Here is a 17,555-nt window from a genome sequence, read left to right on the forward strand (position 1 = left end):
GGCACTATTGTACTACAAAGGTGCTATGCTCATCTAGCTTCTACCTGTACATGTAACTGATACTTAACCTTATTAAAAGAAATCACATGACGTGATCTATTAATTGTACACTCTTTTGCCAAAGAAAAAGAAGCACCATGAAGAAAGGGATTGTTTTTATTGAAATTAAATGTGAATAAAGCAGGTAATGGAATGATTGAAAATTCAAGGACTCATCAGTGACTAGCAATTGCACATTGAATGTTCAAATAAATAACTGTAGAAATTTCTCTTAGCAGTGATCCATGCTTTTAAACGTTGGAGTAGAATAATAAAGATTCCTTATCTCATCCTGCGATACATTCTGTCAGGCATTCGTCAATTATTGCTCAGATCTGCAAACTTTTGAGGTGTCCGAATCTGACGCCTTGACATATACATATTCGTTTGGGGAACGGTCTGGTGACATTACCGGCGAAAGAAAAATGTCAATAGCAAATCGCATGGGGGGTCTATCATTAACCTGTTGGAAATTGGCTCCAGGAGGGCGGCCCAAGCAATTTAATTCAAATGGCCGCAGCATGTCATCCCCCTATTGTTGAGCTGTTAAATTTGTATGGAGGATGGGTGAAGATGTGAGCAGGAACTATATTTATGATCTGTTGTAGTTAGAAATAGTTTGTTTGGTTTGGTTTATTGAGATTACGGCAAAGCACACCAGGACTATCTGCCTAAGGGGAGGGGTACCTCCGTGGAGGACTTTCTAAGAAAATTGGCTCGTATACACGTTACATTACATATGGGAAAACTACGAAAACGTCCATGCAGCCAGCCCGTTCGCGGGATTGGAACCTCGGACCGAACTACCAGTGTTCAGCGACTTTACCGCTCGCCCGCTGGTGGGTCCCTAGTTAATTAGAGATAGCATCTCACACCATCATACCAGGGTAATGGCTGTGAGTGTCTGTAAAGCAAAGGTGTATTGGTACCGCTAGCTTTGACACACCGACCTGACGCTCCCCCCTCCACACACAGACCTGATGATGGATCGCATTCAGCAATGAATCCAGCTTCAGTCTTGAAACAGAAGCCATCGGGTTCGTATATGGAAGGGCCAGATGCTTAGTTGGTATGTCTGTTGTAAAGACATTACATTTTCAAGGTTATTGCCTTTACCTAGATTTCAATTATGATCCAATCATGTGAACCCAATGATTTTGATTCGATTATAACGCGCAGAGGTTAGTTTATTTTTTAAAGTGGATTTAAGTGAACTTATGAGGTATTTCTCCCACCTTCCCTGCATGGCTTCGTGGTGTAATGGCCAGCACACTCGGCGCGTATTCGAGTCCATGTTTCGAGTTCCGGCGAGAGCATTGCTCATTTTTCTCATCTCCTGTTTCAAAAAATTCTTAATGTCTCTACATTGGCTCCCGAACTAAAAAAGTTGGTGGATGGTGATTCTTCACCAACAGGATTTGGCGATTGTGTCCCCTAATTCCCAGTCGCCCTTGAAAAAGGAGAAGTGTATAAGGTATTTCTTCTTCCTTGTTAGTATGCCTTCGTGGTTAATGGTCAGCCTTTGTGTTTAATGGTCGGCGCGTATTCGAGACGTCCGAGGTTCGAATCCCGGCGAGGCCATTGCACATTTTTCATGTCTCCTGCTTCAAAATAACCTAATGACTCTACAAACTAATAGATCTTCGGAATAAGTTCAACAATGCTCAGAATATACAGTCGAGACTCGTTATAACTGCTTATAATAACCATTCGATTGTAATGGCTAGTGAAAAACGTCCCAGCTTGTTTAGATATTTTATCTCTACTACCCTCAATAGTGGCCCCTCGTTATAATGCCCTTTTTCTTAGAACGCAAAAAGAATGGTTATAAATTTCAATGTATTTCAGTATTGAACTTTATGGTTTAATTTAAAATCAGTTATTCAGGTAAGAATGTAGCTGATATCCTAATCTGTTCAGGTTAAAAAAAAGATATGTTTTATCTTAACTAACCTGATTTCGTTGTTGATGTTTACTTGGATTTCCTTCCGTCCTTAGTTCATTAACCCTAATATATATGGTTAACTTCATGCCTTTATTAATTCATACTGAGCTGCTTCAAAAAGACTGGCTGTAGGTGAGTGTGGACTTTCATTATGCACTACATAATGAGACATTATTATTTATAGCTCACTTTAATTTTCATTTATTAAATACCATAAGCTATATTGATGTTGTTTTGCGCTGAAATTATTTTTAATTAATAAATTAATAAACTGATATATTTTAAATACATAAGATCTAGTAAGTGTATGGCATGTTTGTTTTGAATTAACCCGTTACAAATGGGTATAAAAGGCAGTTGATTATAAAGAGTTATTTAGTATATTGTTCTTTGATGTTATAGTAATATCATTGGAATAAGAATATGGTAAATAATTATTTTATTGAAGATAAAATCAGCAAATTATTCCATTTAATTTGTAGAAAAGAAGCTTTTTTTTGATTCAATGAAACCTGGGTTGACGAATGCAGTTCGTTCTTGAAGCCCGTTCATCTCTCGAAATGTTCGTAAACCGAAACCGTTTTTTTCACTGGTACTAATATAAAGTAGATTAATCCGCTCTTGGAATATAGATCATTACAAATTTTACAAGAAATATTTGAGTGAAAGTTTAAAACAAAAATAATTAATTGGAAATTATTAAATATAAGACAAAAGTAAAAAAATCTGATAGGTTTCAGATAGATTTTAAATTACGTCCAAACGGGCTTTTTTTTTTTTTTTTTTTTTTTTAACGTTTTGTGTGTTACCTATTTTTTTTATTAAATATCATGTTCTTCGTAGTTAAACTATAAAATTGAGTTCATCAGCAATATCGCAAAATAATTTTAAAATGAGTATACCTTTAGAATTTCGGATACACAGTCTCGCGCGCTGGAGGAAAAAAAAAAAAAAAAAAATTGTGTGTGCAACGTTGCCATTGTTCGCTTTGAAATCCTTGATTTTGTTAATCATAAGTTCATTAAAGTTTACAAAATAAGAAACAAATTCCAAATTTCACATTCGTGCTTCCAGATGCCCATATTCGGGTGGAGACGTTCAATATTCAAAATTTGATGGCTCTAGGTACCGTAGTTTTATCACAGTGCGAGAAGCATACCTACATTTATTCAGATTCTTCATTATTTAATTTCTTTAAATATAGTACAGGGCGATAATATTTGGTGGCAACAATTTGTAAAGGGAAATACGCTTGTAGTGAATCAAAGCAAAATGCCAAAACGAAATTAACAATCCTTCTGGGCAAATTGCCCCTTTGGACTAAAAATGTTAAACACAACATTACAGAAATAACAAGTGAAGACTTATGTTAAGTATTATAAGTACGAAATAGAACAGATAGCATAAATAGAAAGTGATGCGAAAGGTGTTGTTATTTGGATGACGACACCCATTACATACAATCGTTAGCAACTTCTTTCATTCTTTCTCACATAACGTCACTAGATTGCCTGAGACTCATTAAGCCTCTTTCACTCAAAATTTTCCCATGTGATATACTGTTTAGTACACTAATTTAAAATGTCTAAAATGGGACATAGCATTTTCTTTTAAAATGTTAATGCTTTAGCATTTTACTTCTTTTCCAGGGTCATATCATTATACGAAACATTACACCTTACCCGATTAACTTCCGATTGGCAGTATAAAGCTTTTTTATCTAAAACTTCATAAGGTTCGACAGAGTATATAAAATATATTTACTGTTATGCATTCAATTTCACCTCCGAATCTCGAATTAACATGTAAAAGTATCCAGTTTCGTTTCCTTGTTCTCAAAGTATAATTTCTCAGTTTGCATATTTTCACAGACACATATCCTTTTCATTATAAAGCAAGTATTTCGTTCATAATCTGAAGCCATGGAAGTAAATAGCAGTGAACTGAGAACTGTGAGTGATTTTGAAAAAGCTGCCCTCGACAGATGTCTGGACAACGTTGGAAAGATTTACTTTTCAGCCGGAGCCAATACGCCTTCAACGCCAAAGGATAACGAAGAAGCTTTGAAAAGGTAAAGGAAATCCTAATTGATTGGTCTCATTTAAAAGTATATCACCGTATTTTTTTTTTTTTCGCTGTGCAACGCTTAAAGCAATTGCACAGATTGCGTTATCCTTCCAGTGACTTAACTCAAGACTTATATTTGTATATCTTCCTAGCTTAAATCTCTACATATTTCCAAAGAATATATATATGTGTATCTTATGGGAATACTTTACATATATATATTGTTGGATGCGCACGGGATCGTAATGGATTGAATGCACACAAAACCGATGGTAGCTTCATAAATTTTTTTTTTATCGAAAGAAAGTCTGAACTTTCTGTGCTTAACTTTCTGCATTTAACTTTTCTGTACTGAAAAGCTATATAAGTACTTTTTACTCGTACAGCTCTTCTCAGTATGACAGAGCACTTTCAATAGTTGCATTTCAAACTACTAAGAACGTTAAACACAGAGCAATGCAAAGTGCATCTACAAAGCGAAGCTCAATGGGAGATATCTCAATACTCCGAAGTCGATTCTGAATTTTAAAAAAAATGAAAACTGATGCTCTCTCCGGATTTAATATAGTTTCTCCCCGGCCGCCTAGAAATCTCCAGTACCTTCTATTTCTCAAAATTACTGGAAGACGTATACTGTTAAAGTTGCATATAAAGACGGGATACGCTTACATTTACACATAGATTACACGTATTTAATTACAGTGTCAAATACAGCTAGACAGGAATGGGAACAAAATGTCCCCATGTTTGGCGACTATTGGATATTCATCCCCAAATTTAACGACAAAAATAAATCGCCAAAACCTTCGCCAATTCAGCTTGGAGATATCTCGCCAGTTATCGTGGATCATAGTCAGAAATGTATCGACGCTGAAGCCCACCATTTTAAATATTTACTTTAAACACCGTTCTGAATTTTCAGTTTGATCAGAAAGTACTCTAAATTTCCAAATTGGACTATAGCCCTACTTTTCCCAGAAATTAATCTTGTGGGTTGGAAAATAAATTTTTATGACAGTTTAAATTGTATACACATTTTTCTGACGCACTCTGTAGTAACTAATTAGCAATTGTGTTTTCGAATAAAAAATCTTTTCTCTTTTAAAAAAATCTTGGAAAAGGCTGGTATGAAAGTTTTATTGTAAATGGAAAAAAAAAAAAAAAAAAAAAAAAAAAAAAAATACTCAGTTGCATTTGAAGTAACATCCCTCAAACTGGAGCCATATCTTGGCTTTCTATAGAAGCACTGAAATAATACCCATTTTGGTATCTGTCGTAGACTGACCGTGTAGGGATTTTAAACAGATAAATTGACCTGAAAATGTAGCCTGTAGAATGTAGTTAATGAGAGCGCACATAAGGGACAAAGAGTGAAAAATCGAGCAACTAAAGTAGTTGCGGCATGGCAGAGAAGTGATTCTGATCAAAGAAATCCAAGTCATTTTACTCAAACACGCACTGTTTAAAATGCGATATCGCAAAGAATAATTGAAAGATACTTTAACTCCGTTTGCACTAATAAACATGTGCATTAATGTTTGGAATTATGGTATTGAGAATGATGTCATTCTCCATATTTCTTCTATAGAGATGAAGCTAGTCCACTTTAATAGAAAATCCTGTTACTGGACATTTCCCTCATTTGACATGCGTATAGTGCGAACTTTTTGAACGGATGATATTTCTGTTTCAAATAAGTGCAGGTGCTTGCATGAAAATTTTGATATTATGGATAAGATGTAATCTTACGTTTATAGGTAGTCTGAAAAGGGAGTCTTAGGTATTAAAAGTGTAGGGTGACCTGAAGCCGACGGACACATTTAATGTTTGAATATTTTACCAGCGTCTTAATTTCTCGTGATTAGAAGGGGAACAACAGAAAAGACGAGTTTATTACACAGAATCGTTTCAATGGAGCTTTCAGAAAGTCTAAGATCCGGGGCACACATTCTTTAAAAGTTTCGTTTACACGACGGTTTTTAGGCCATGAGAGGTTAGAGCTGAGTTTCGTTACTAGACAATCAGACCTTGCTACGCCACAAAAACTGGTTTAAGGATTTTGCCTAAAACTTCTATCTTTTTAACTTTATGTCGACTTGGTATAAGAACCGACCAGTCACAGCGAAGCAACTATGAACTAACATTCGGTCGACTGTTCCATTGAGTCAGCTACACATTTATGCATGCGCAGTTTTACCTTCCCTGACTTCTTGGCCACGCTTTAAACTCTGCTATACAGGTGTGAATGGACTTTTTGATTTTTACACCTTAAACCACAAAGCCTCATGGCCGAAAATGCGTTTAATCTGAATGAAGCTAAAAGGGCCTTTTTTTTAATAAATTCGTGTGAGAAAATCAGAGTTAGGAGGATTTATAAGATGAAATCATCCTATAACCTTAACCAGAACCAGCTGCAATGAGCCCGGGCGCTCTAGATCTAAAAAATAATCAAGCTGTGTTACGAAGATTCGTGTACGGCAATTTCCACGCGCGTTTATAAGACTGCAGGGAGATGAACAAAAGCCATCTGGCTGACGTAATTAAAAAATCTGGTGTGTACACCACATGACTTTCTTGTACGGAATATTAAATTATATGCATTTTTCTTGCATATCATTTAAACTTATTGGACTGAATTAAATCTACTTCGTCGATAGCGCATAAACCATAATAGAATAAATACACTCTTTAAAATTCACTATATTTGTTTACCATAGCGACACTCTGGCGCTAGGTTCACTTAACAGCGTTATATTTCGTTCATATTATAACTCAGAATGCACAAAATTTATATCATTTGAAGAATTATCTAATCGTTGCCACATGTTCTATTCAAATACTATAATAAATCTAGAACGATGTATAAAAGAAATTAAGCGAACAAAACAAAATTGAAACAGTTTTTCAAAGACGATTCAGTATTTTTCATTCAATTAATTCAGTTCTCACTTCGCGACAAGGCAAAAATACATAAAAACTCAAAATATCTCTATTAAAAATTACGAAGTAAATCTTAAACACTTATTTCCTCGAAAAAATTCCAGAAAGGATTAAGCATAATTTAATTCGCGATAATAAATGAAGGCGTTATCTTTGTTGTTGTGAAGCTTAGTCTCTCTAGATTGGCAACAAATCTACTATTCTGCTGTTTCAAATATAAACAAATATGTCGGCCATGTTGTTTAAAAATTAGGCTTAACCGCTCTTAAAGAGATTTTAAATTTTTGATAATTCTACAAATATTTCTTGCAGATTTAGTAAAGGCGTAAAAATCTTAACCGGAAGATAAGAACTACATAATTCAATCATTTTTAAAGCAAAAAATGCACAATTTACAAACATATAAGAGTAAAGAAACTGAGATTACTGAGCCGGGTAACAGAGTGGATATATATATAAATATATTTATATACGTTTGGTGTTTGCGATTGCAACCAAAAGACGAAGTGCACGTCTGCATGTTATAGCAGTCCTGTATACGAAATTTCAACGTTCTGAGGCTACTCGTTTTTGAGTTATGCGAGATAAGTATGTATCGAATGCAATTTAACGATGTCACGTAAAAACATCGTTAAATTGCATTCGATAGCTGTTAAAATGGATATTTTCTTTGAAATATGCTGCCTGAAACCTTTCGCGATTACAATACTTCTAATATGTGGGAAGGAATATCACATTTTGACGTATTTATTTAAACAGTTTCGTTTTCCCCCCATTTCATCTATGACTCTTTAAAATTATGTGTCACCTATGACTCTTTACTATGCATCAGTCGGTTGCGCGTCACTTTATATGAAAAGTACTGCATTAAAGTACATAATATAATGAAAACTATGTTCTCAATTTTGTAAAATGTCTTCTTCTTCTACAGCTACAGAATTGTGCCACGAATGCTCCGTGACGTGGCGGGAGCAAATATCGAATGCAATATTTTAGGAAATGGGATGTGTAGTCCTATTGGGGTGTCCCCAACTGGATGTCTGTTTCTTGCCCATCCACAAGCAGAAGTTGCTGCTGTTAGAGGTATCAGTAATTATTTTTTAATTTCAACAAAGTATTTAATTGAATACGATTGTCTTTGTTAATGCAAACTGCTTGAAGCATGGAAAACTTGGCTGGATGAGATACGTAAAAATAATGCTTCTGTATTTATTTCAAACCCTCTCAGCGTTACGGCCGGAAAATTCCGTACAGAAGGTTGCCTTCCACATTCATTATACTAGAAAATTTCTGCTAGCTTTTAATGTATCTGATTTCAGTTTGGATGTATATTAGAAGAAAAGGAATCAAGGTACAAAATGAAAGAGTCATTGTTTAATTAAAATCAAGAAAATATCACTTATTCATGACATTTTGAGGAACTTTGAAATTTCAGGGCTAAACCCGTAAGGTAAACCAAAGGGTGTTTTTATTAAAAATGTCGTTGTAGGAATTATGCTGAAGTAGTGCAGCTTATTTCATTTACGTATATTCATTTGAGGTTTTCTAAAATTTAAAATTACTATTTGATTTTTGAAAAATAAAGTAGTGAATTATTAGTACATGCTCTGAACCAGGGTTAGAAGAAATTTCTTTGCGGTTAAGAGTTTATGGCGCACAATGTAGGATATATAAATTCATGCGAGAAGAAAAATATTAAACTAAATTTATTTTTTCGACGTCATAGGCTTATATGATGAAGGTCTCGACCATTTACATGTTAAAATCATCCAACAAGAACAGGTTTCTTTATGGTTATCTCACAAGGCAGAAATTGAGTTATGCTTTGCTATAAACATAAAATCATATTTTCACGCAAATGCCCAACTTGAGAGTTTTTCCATAAAAATCATTTTGCCAGTTTCATTCTTAGTTAATTAATTAAGCAAATGATGAAATAAGTACATGGCGCCATGTAAGCACTTTTTAAGCAAAATGGCTTCATTTGCATAAAAGTCTTGCGCGTTTGTTAAAACTTCGAATTTACGTAAACGTGTCAGCACTTTTTTGAAAAATGGTGAGGCAGACGTTAAGACTTTTGCTGAATTGGCATAAATGTCTGATGTTTTCCCTTTCATTACGGTGAATCAGAACAATATTGCACGTTGTGTTTGTCGGAAGGAGACAGATGCGTTTCAATAATTACATTACCGTTCAATGTGATAATGTAATTAAACTATATTTTCACGAAAATCTGAAATTGTAATGCGTATGAGGCATGGAAAAGCACAATATAATCTTTTATTATTAATTCTTCTTTAGGTCTGTAATGAAGAGAGATCACAAGTTTAAACACAATGTTTGTTATATACGAAATCTTTATTAAAACTGTCTAAATTTTCTTTGCTAATTTTATCTAACGGTTTACATCTAATTTTTTCAACTATCTGGGTTTATCACAATTTCAAGTACTAAAAAAGTACTTTTGGTACTTAAAAGTACTAAAAAGATAAGCTTAATTACTGAACGAATGTACCTAAACTTGCTGAACTAAGAACTCAACAAATTAATGCACAATTTTAAATTTCTTTGCAGATATTTTTCTAATTAATTTCTTTTGTAAACAAGCGAGATACATTTTATAATGGAAACTATTATGTTAATAAAAAGTAATATTTATGATTATACCAAATAAAATTTCATGGTGACAACATATTTCTGAGCAAATCGAAAAAACATGAGTATTAAACATCAGTTCTCTAAAACAACCATTTATACAGAAGAATAAAATCATCTGACATCGTGGTCTCCTTGGAGAGGTTTCACTGTATTAATTTTAATTTGAATGGTATCCTAACACAATCAGGAATATGTACAAATTCGTCTGAACATTTCTAAAGCTCGTTGATTTGAATTACTTAAAGTAAGTGATACAAAAGTACTGCATTAAAGTACATAATATAATGAAAACTATGTTCTCAACTTTGTAAAATGTCTTCTTTTCCTACAGCTACAGAATTATTAATTATTATATTAATTATTTTATTATTATTCCGTAATTAGAATTAACTTTGATACTTGAACATTTATAAATCGAAATTTAAAAATTTAATAATATTATTGCAAAATTGTTGTTTCACCAATCATTTTAGAATATTTGCCTGCGTTAAGTTTATTTTTATTTCATCAAAAACCTTTCATTTTTCAGAATCCATTGCCTATAAATTTTAAACTGCTTTCGTAAAACATCTAATTGCAGAACTAAACTAAAAAATAAACACTAAATTAAAGTAAATAAATTTTTAACTGTTTCTTAAGCTAAAATGCTTACGAAAACAAAAGATTAAGCAAAACAAGGGAAGACTGATCATTAAACAACTTAAGTACTGAATCATCAAGCATTATTATTCTAATCTAAATAAAAATCAATTTTAGAAGTCTTATCTATTAAAATGCTTACAAAAGCGAAACATTAAACAAAACAGTAAGCAGCTTAGAATACTGAGTCACCGCGAATTATATTAAAAATTAAAAAAAAATTAATTTTGAAAAAAATTGCTTTTATACCAAGGCATTTTCAATTTCATCACCTTAGTGTGGCTGAAATAAAGATACCAGTACCATTTTAAAATCTAAGAGTACTCAATATCCTTAGTGCAAAGAAAGATGCCTTTTCCAAAAAGGGCGTCCTACAATATTATTCTCGTTTACTGCAACAAATATAAAAGAGTCATAACACACTAATAACATGACACATAATCATGTCAGTGTTTATGCATTATGTTTTATAAATGAACGCCAACGGTGTTTATCGGTAAAACATAAAATACCGTCGACACCTTTATGCCAATTCATCGTTTTTTTTTTTTTTTTATAAAAGTGCCATTTTTGTGCAAGTGAAGTAAATTTTTATTAAGGTGCAGTGGATTTATTTCAATTCATACATATTAGTCTTAGTAGATTTATTTTATCTTTACTTCGCCCCCCCCGGAGATCGATGCAGAGAGCTCTGCGAAGCTAGGATCTGTACCTAGGCAGTCTCGGCTAAGTCCGTTCCGTCGAACGGCTCGCCTGCGTAGTAATGGTGGGCAGCAAATTAACGACCAGTCAAATATCCAGACGAATAGGTCACACCCTCCATGAATAGCCCAGGGACCCTCGGGCCCTGTTCAAAAGTAAGGGTTAGGAAGAAATTTAAAAATCGGTTTAGCTCGGGATTGGGGCCCTGGGCTTCGGTCGGACCGAGGACCCTCGGGCCCTGTTCAAAAGTAAGGGTTAGGAAGAAATTTAAAAATCGGTTTAGCTGGGGATTGGGGCCCTGGGCTTTGGAATGGACTTCTAACTTCCCAAGGTGACTTCTGGCTCAATGACCTCCCCCTGCCTGATTATGTGCACGCTCAGTTGGATCTTCAGTCTGTGTAGTGCGCAATGTAGAGACGAAAAACGTACATAATAGCATTATTATTATCCTTTAGTTCTCTTCTGTGTCAACGCAGGAAAACCTGTGAAGCTACTGGCTAGGATCTGTAACCTAGGCAGTCTCAGCAACGGCGGTATAAAATCACGATCTTAGCGGTGTGAGTCCAGTGCAATATCAGGCCAACCGCGTAATACTGGCAGGCAGCATTTCTGACAGCCAGTCAGACTTCGAGGCGAATAGGTCAAGCCTCACAAGTAGCACTGAGAACAGGAAGTGATCACCCCTCGAGCACGGTTCGAAAGTGAGGTTAGGGATAATTTAAGAAGTCCGTTAAACCTGGGATTGGGGTCCCGGTGTTCGGCAGAAAAATTTATTTCACCTCCCATGTGATTTTTGGCTGGACTACCACCACTTGTCTAATATGGGGTTTTCAACTGAGAGTCCAGTCCGTGTAGTTGCATTTAGTTGAAGGAGCGCGTAGAAAGTTCTTTGTTGTTATCGTTTACTTACCTCTTGGGGTATACACATTGACTTTGTATTTTACTATGGCAGTAGCACTCTGGGGTAGCAAAAGCACTAGCCTGGCTGTTCCAGAACTCTAAGGGAAGATCGTTTTATACGGTTGGACCAAGTGGGGATTGGCGAAGACTTCAAATCTCTGAGGAGAGAGGTAATCAGGCGGTTGGCTCATCAGAGGCTGGGTAAACCTCTGGTGAGGAGAGAAGTAATAACTTTGCCTTTCCTTGCCATTTTATGGCAACCCTAAGCCCGCTTTGCGGGGAAGCTATCTTACCACAGCTGGGCATTTCGTAACAATATATAAAGCATTTCTTGTAATTCATAAATTGGAAAGAGCTCAAGATGTCTTGATCGCTAATGCTGTACTTTTGTTACAAGCGACTACTCTACGGGGACTAGTCAACTTCTAACATCACTCGTAAAATTTTCTTTTGATTCTCGGAAGCACTAAAAAAAATTGAAAAAATATTTCTGTATTTTTATATTTTTGCGAATATGTCTTTCTAAAAGCTTTCTAAGCAGATACGAATCTACAAGTACTGAAATGTGAGCTTTTTAATATATCTTACGCTAACAATTTAGATATTTACATCAGAAAATAATAGCTCTGCAAAAGTGCGATTATTTTGACCAAGAGCATGTGAGCTAAACACACACGTGTATATATATATATATATATGTAAAATATAAAAAATAGGACGGCTTTGCTCTATGCGAACCAGCAATCTTTAATTTACTTTCTGCAATTCAGGATCTTCGCCCTAGACCAGTACTTTCCAGAACATTCGAGCTTATTACTTAACCCTTAATGCAGATGCCTCTTGACAAATCACCGAATTGTAAACCATAAATAAAACCTGACTCCCTCCTTTCTTTATATGAATTGATGCGTCACTTTCGCTTAAACTTTCCTCCTGGCCAGAAGCTTTGCGGCTACCTTCTTTGTTCAAGGAATATGTGCTGATCTAACAAAATGTAGAGCGCATAAGATGTTCGTCCATATGTGAACCAAATATTGCGAATCCTGACTTGCTTTCCTCAATAATAAAGTTATCTTGAATTCGGAGATGTTTGCATTGCCAAGTTTCTTTGCTCATCTATTACGCCACCGCCAAGCTCCAAATCATTCATTTTATATCATGACATATATATAACACACACGTGTAAATATTTGACGCTGTAGTGCCGCAGCTTAGAAAATTACCTATTTAGAAAGCTGATTTTCAGAAGACAAGTGTCCATTTTATGTTTGCCCTCAACTCTGCAAAAGTTTACTGATTTCTCATTTTGCAAAAATTCAATGCAATTAACAAATAAACAGATAGTCATAAAAATACAATTAGAGTTATTTGGAAAAAAACATTAAATTAATATATTCTAGTAATTTATATTTGTTTCTCAAACTTGTCTTCGAAAGTATCCGAGTAATAAAAATGTAAATCTATAAGAGGAACCACTAAGGGTAACTACTCCTCAGTTAGTGGTTATCTAATTAACTGTAATATGTGAGAAATGAAATAAATCACCAATTATCCCACCTTCATGGACCATCACTTCGTGTTGAAGTTCGTGCAAATCTAGTTCTTTTCTATGTTCCAGGACGATGGTTTCAGCTTTTTTTTACTAATAGTTATTTTATTTTGTCAATCTTTCCTGAATTTTCTTATTCCCCTCGCGTTTTCTTGCCAGGATGTAAATTAAAGAGTGAACAGGAGTATTTAAATTGTTTGGAAGAAAAGGTTAGACAGAGCGTGATTTCGCTATTGTGAGCACACGTTTGTTAGTTTCTACTAGCTGTTAATCTGAATAGCAGCTACGCATTCTGGCCATTGAGTTAACATCTCGTCGGTGTAGCTTTTCTTAGTCGACCTGCTAGTTTAAATTAAATTGTGTAGTTTCGCACTACTCTTTACCTTTAAATTAAAGAGTACATTATCTTTTAAGTTTTTACCGCAACTGGTCGGTGTTTTGTATAAGCACGTAATTCTGAGAAAACCGTTAAATGTTTTGGTGTTAAATAAAAGCGTCTTTTACTCTCTTTGCCTGGTTGTGTTCATCTTCATGCTTGTGCGAGAATTCGCAAGCTACAACACTTAGGCATATTTAGTTACGTTTTATGATAGCCAAGAAAACTAAATCCTACATACTAATGTCGATTTATAATGAAAATTTCACTGCTTATTCAAATTACAAATTTCTGAAAGTTATTATTAACTTAATATACGTATATTTTCAATTAATTGACATTTTCTATAAAATAAAATATAATAGTATTGCTATCTAAAATTGAACTAACTAGACTTTCCTTCTGAACTCTAGGTTGCCTTAAAGAAGGATGCATTTTTATTTTGAGTTGCTTGTCCTCTACCACACTTGAAGAGGTGGCGAACATTGTCCATGAAGTGGAAGGCAATCAAGCAGTTCTGTGGTTGCAATTATATATATTCCGCAATCGTTCACTAACCTTGAATCTCTTGAAAAAGGCTGAAGAGTTAAACTTCTCTGCTGTAGTAGTAAGCGTTGACTCGCCAATTGGTGGACTGTGGAAGAACGTCATGCCACAAAATTTTCTTGATGTCCTAAAACCTAAGTTAGTACTTTTAGATTTAATTCCTAATTAAGAATCGTCGTTAGTTGCTTGTTGATTTACATAGATCTGCATGATAGTAAAAAGAGCATTTTATGTGCACCAGAATCAATAACAGCAAAAGCATATGTAAAAAAATTATGTGACTGCTCTAAAAGATTTAATTTTAATTTGAAATATAAAAATGTTCCTTCAGTCTTTAAATTTTTACACAGTAGTGAACGTTACCTTCAGCTATTTCCACATAAAACACTAAAATTTGTCACATAGCTTTGAATATTTATACACACACATATGTATGTACATTAAATTGTACTTTTCCATCTTCGGTAGTCATCGACCAATGGATTATTATAAGTTAACGGAGGCGGATTGCGTGGGCTCATGCGTGGTCGGATTGCGTAGCAACGTGGGCTCATAATAGCGAAATCGTGCTCTGTCTAAACTTTTCGCTTCAACAGTTTACACTCTCGTTCATCCTAACTACTTTACATCCTGGTAAGGAAACGCGAGAGAAATCAGAAGAGACAGGAAAGGCTAACAAATTAAAGTAACTATTAAAAAATTAATATACCTCACACCATTTCATATAATGCGCGATTTGTCGGATCTCCAGTCGTTAACCACTACGTTTATTATATGAGGTGGTTATAATTAAAGTTCTACTTTTAAATGGTCATAAAAGGAAAACTACTGGACCAAATGTTATCAAACTTGGTAATCGTGTGAAGGAGGTCATGGGAATTTATTTTCCGTTAAAAAAGAAGAACAGTTCAAAAACTCACCACGAGGAGGGGAATGACGTTCTTTGCAATATTGTTAAACGAAATAAGGTGGCGTTGTATGCAATACTGTTTAACGAAATAAGGTGGCGTTGTATGCAATTAATGTTAAACGAAATAAGGTGTACGCACCTTGATTCGCTTAGCAACACAGACATTTAGCCACGAATTCGTCTTCTGAAACGTAGAGAAGATCGAATTCGGAGGTTACTTCCATGGCTACAGTTCAAGGTTTTGTGAGGAGAGGCGCTTACACTGGTATGTCCTAGTTTGTTTGAAGTAAGAAGGGTTGCAAATTGGCTAGAAGATATACTTTCGATATAGTCCGAGAGAAGACGTTTGATATTTTTAGGCTCACCGGCACATGATTGTATAAGTTTCTGTATTCAAAAGGGTGACATTTTTTGAATTTCTCCTGTTGTGCTATTAATTACCACATGTCTTATTTCGTTTAACAGTGTTGCATACAACGCCATTTTCTCCCTTGTGATGAGTTTTTGAACTCTTTTCCGCAGAAAATAAATTCCCATGACCTCTTTTACACGATTATCAAGTTTGATAACATTTAGTCCAGTAGCTTTCCTTTTATGACCATTTCAAAGTGGAACTTTAATTATAATCACCCTGATTTTACAAAACAAAATCAAATAACGAATAAAATAAAAGTTTGCAGAATGCTTTGCGGTCACCTGAGCCGAGCCTCCAGCGGTTAGCGAATCACAGTTTAAGAATCTTAATTATACTTTTTTTGTAACATTAATTAAATATAAGTGATTACGATATTTATTTTTAACTTTTATTTCTCAGGTTGCCTAACATACCTGGGCCAGCTCGACAGCTTTTAGATGATACCCTGACATTTCGAGATCTTGTGTGGCTCAAAGAACATACAAAACTTAATATTGTTGCAAAGGGAGTAATGTCAGGTTAGAAATTTCAGTTGTATTTATACAGTAACTTGACATATGCATTTATATTATACTTACACACACTATATTATTGAGATTTTTATTCATTTTGTAGAGTATTACTTAATTTTCTAACCCGTTTTTTAAAGTTAAACTACCTTTCTTTTCAATTCTCATTTAATTTCTCTACTGGAACGCAAATTTCCAGCATGCGCGATATTCAAAATAGGTAGAAGTAATGAAATATGTAAAGGAAGATTTTCGTGGGTGTAATCAGAACGTGTTCTGTCTGCATGACGGCCACGTTGCTAACTTCGATCCTCTAGCGATTAGAATTCTTACCATTACACTTGTTTACACCGACTTTAGAGTCAGAGCTTACGCGTTATTTAAATTGTGAAGCCCTTAAGCTATACTTAACTTCTTAATTTCTTAAGTTATTCATTACCTTTTTGGTTAAGCCAAAAATTTTGGCTTTTGTAAGCACTAGTTGGTGCCGACTTCTAAAATTTGTTTGAGTTAATAAAGAGTTCTTTTCTCCTCACTTTATAGTAGACTTGGCGATATCTTCAACTTCGCGAACATTTTATGTTAGCTAAGCATACTCGACATTACAGTATTTTCCACGGAGATTCGAAAAATGCAGCTTTGCCTGAACTCAACTGATGTGTTCAAACTGTGTAAAAATTATCAATCAGATTCGACGAAATTTTATGGAAAATTCGCTGCATATCTATATTTTTCGTATGTGTTAATTTTAAATTTCAGCTTTGAGTTTTGATCGTTATTCGGGTTGCAATAAATAGCAAATTAAAATTATATTTATAAACAGTTGTTTTTCTATATACTTCCTGACGGTAATCATGGTTTCTATAGGAAAGTTCAGGGATAAGGCATTGAATCATTGGCATTCCCCTTGTAACACTTTTCTTAAAATTCGTATTTAGATGGTGTGCAAATTTATTAGACATATACAGCATTAGGCACATACAGGATCAGAAATACATTTATTAATTATACTTGTAAGGAATTATCACATCCCATGTGTGTTTCTGTGGTCTAAGTAGTTAAATACATCAAACCAGAATTGGGAGATCTAGAATTCGAATCCTAATGCGGAAAGAGTTGATTTTTCATGCTTCCTGCTCCGAAAACGTTAATGGTTTCTTCAGTGGTCTTCCAACTAAACATATGATTGATTCGCTCATTGTAGCCAATAGAAATTCCAGACTAACTTCCATTTATGGTTAAAGTCTATTTGTGCCTTGTCTTGTTTCTTGGTAACTAAATGACGTTTACTTTGCACTTAAAAGTCATTATACGAGAAGTGATAAGAAACACAATAAATGTTTAAAAAAAATCTGAAAAT

The 17,555-nt window shown here is 34.6% G+C and overlaps 1 protein-coding gene across 1 annotated transcript in view; it reads left to right on the forward strand.

Moving 5' to 3' along the window:
• The first annotated feature begins 3,841 nt into the window (after positions 1-3,841).
• Positions 3,842-17,555, forward strand: part of LOC118196868 (2-Hydroxyacid oxidase 1-like) — a 47,206-nt gene continuing 33,492 nt past the window's right edge. The window contains exons 1-4 of the mRNA XM_085814107.1: positions 3,842-4,055; positions 7,923-8,074; positions 14,229-14,499; positions 16,086-16,204. Of these exons, the coding sequence (XP_085670233.1) occupies positions 3,907-4,055; positions 7,923-8,074; positions 14,229-14,499; positions 16,086-16,204 (691 nt within the window). The 5' untranslated portion in view covers positions 3,842-3,906. The remainder of the gene's footprint in view (positions 4,056-7,922; positions 8,075-14,228; positions 14,500-16,085; positions 16,205-17,555) is intronic.

This window comes from Stegodyphus dumicola, chromosome 3, assembly GCF_044657685.1.
Source record: "Stegodyphus dumicola isolate Sdum_Otavi_A_Nest chromosome 3, ASM4465768v1".
In the NCBI taxonomy this organism is placed as follows: Eukaryota; Metazoa; Arthropoda; class Arachnida; order Araneae; family Eresidae; genus Stegodyphus; species Stegodyphus dumicola.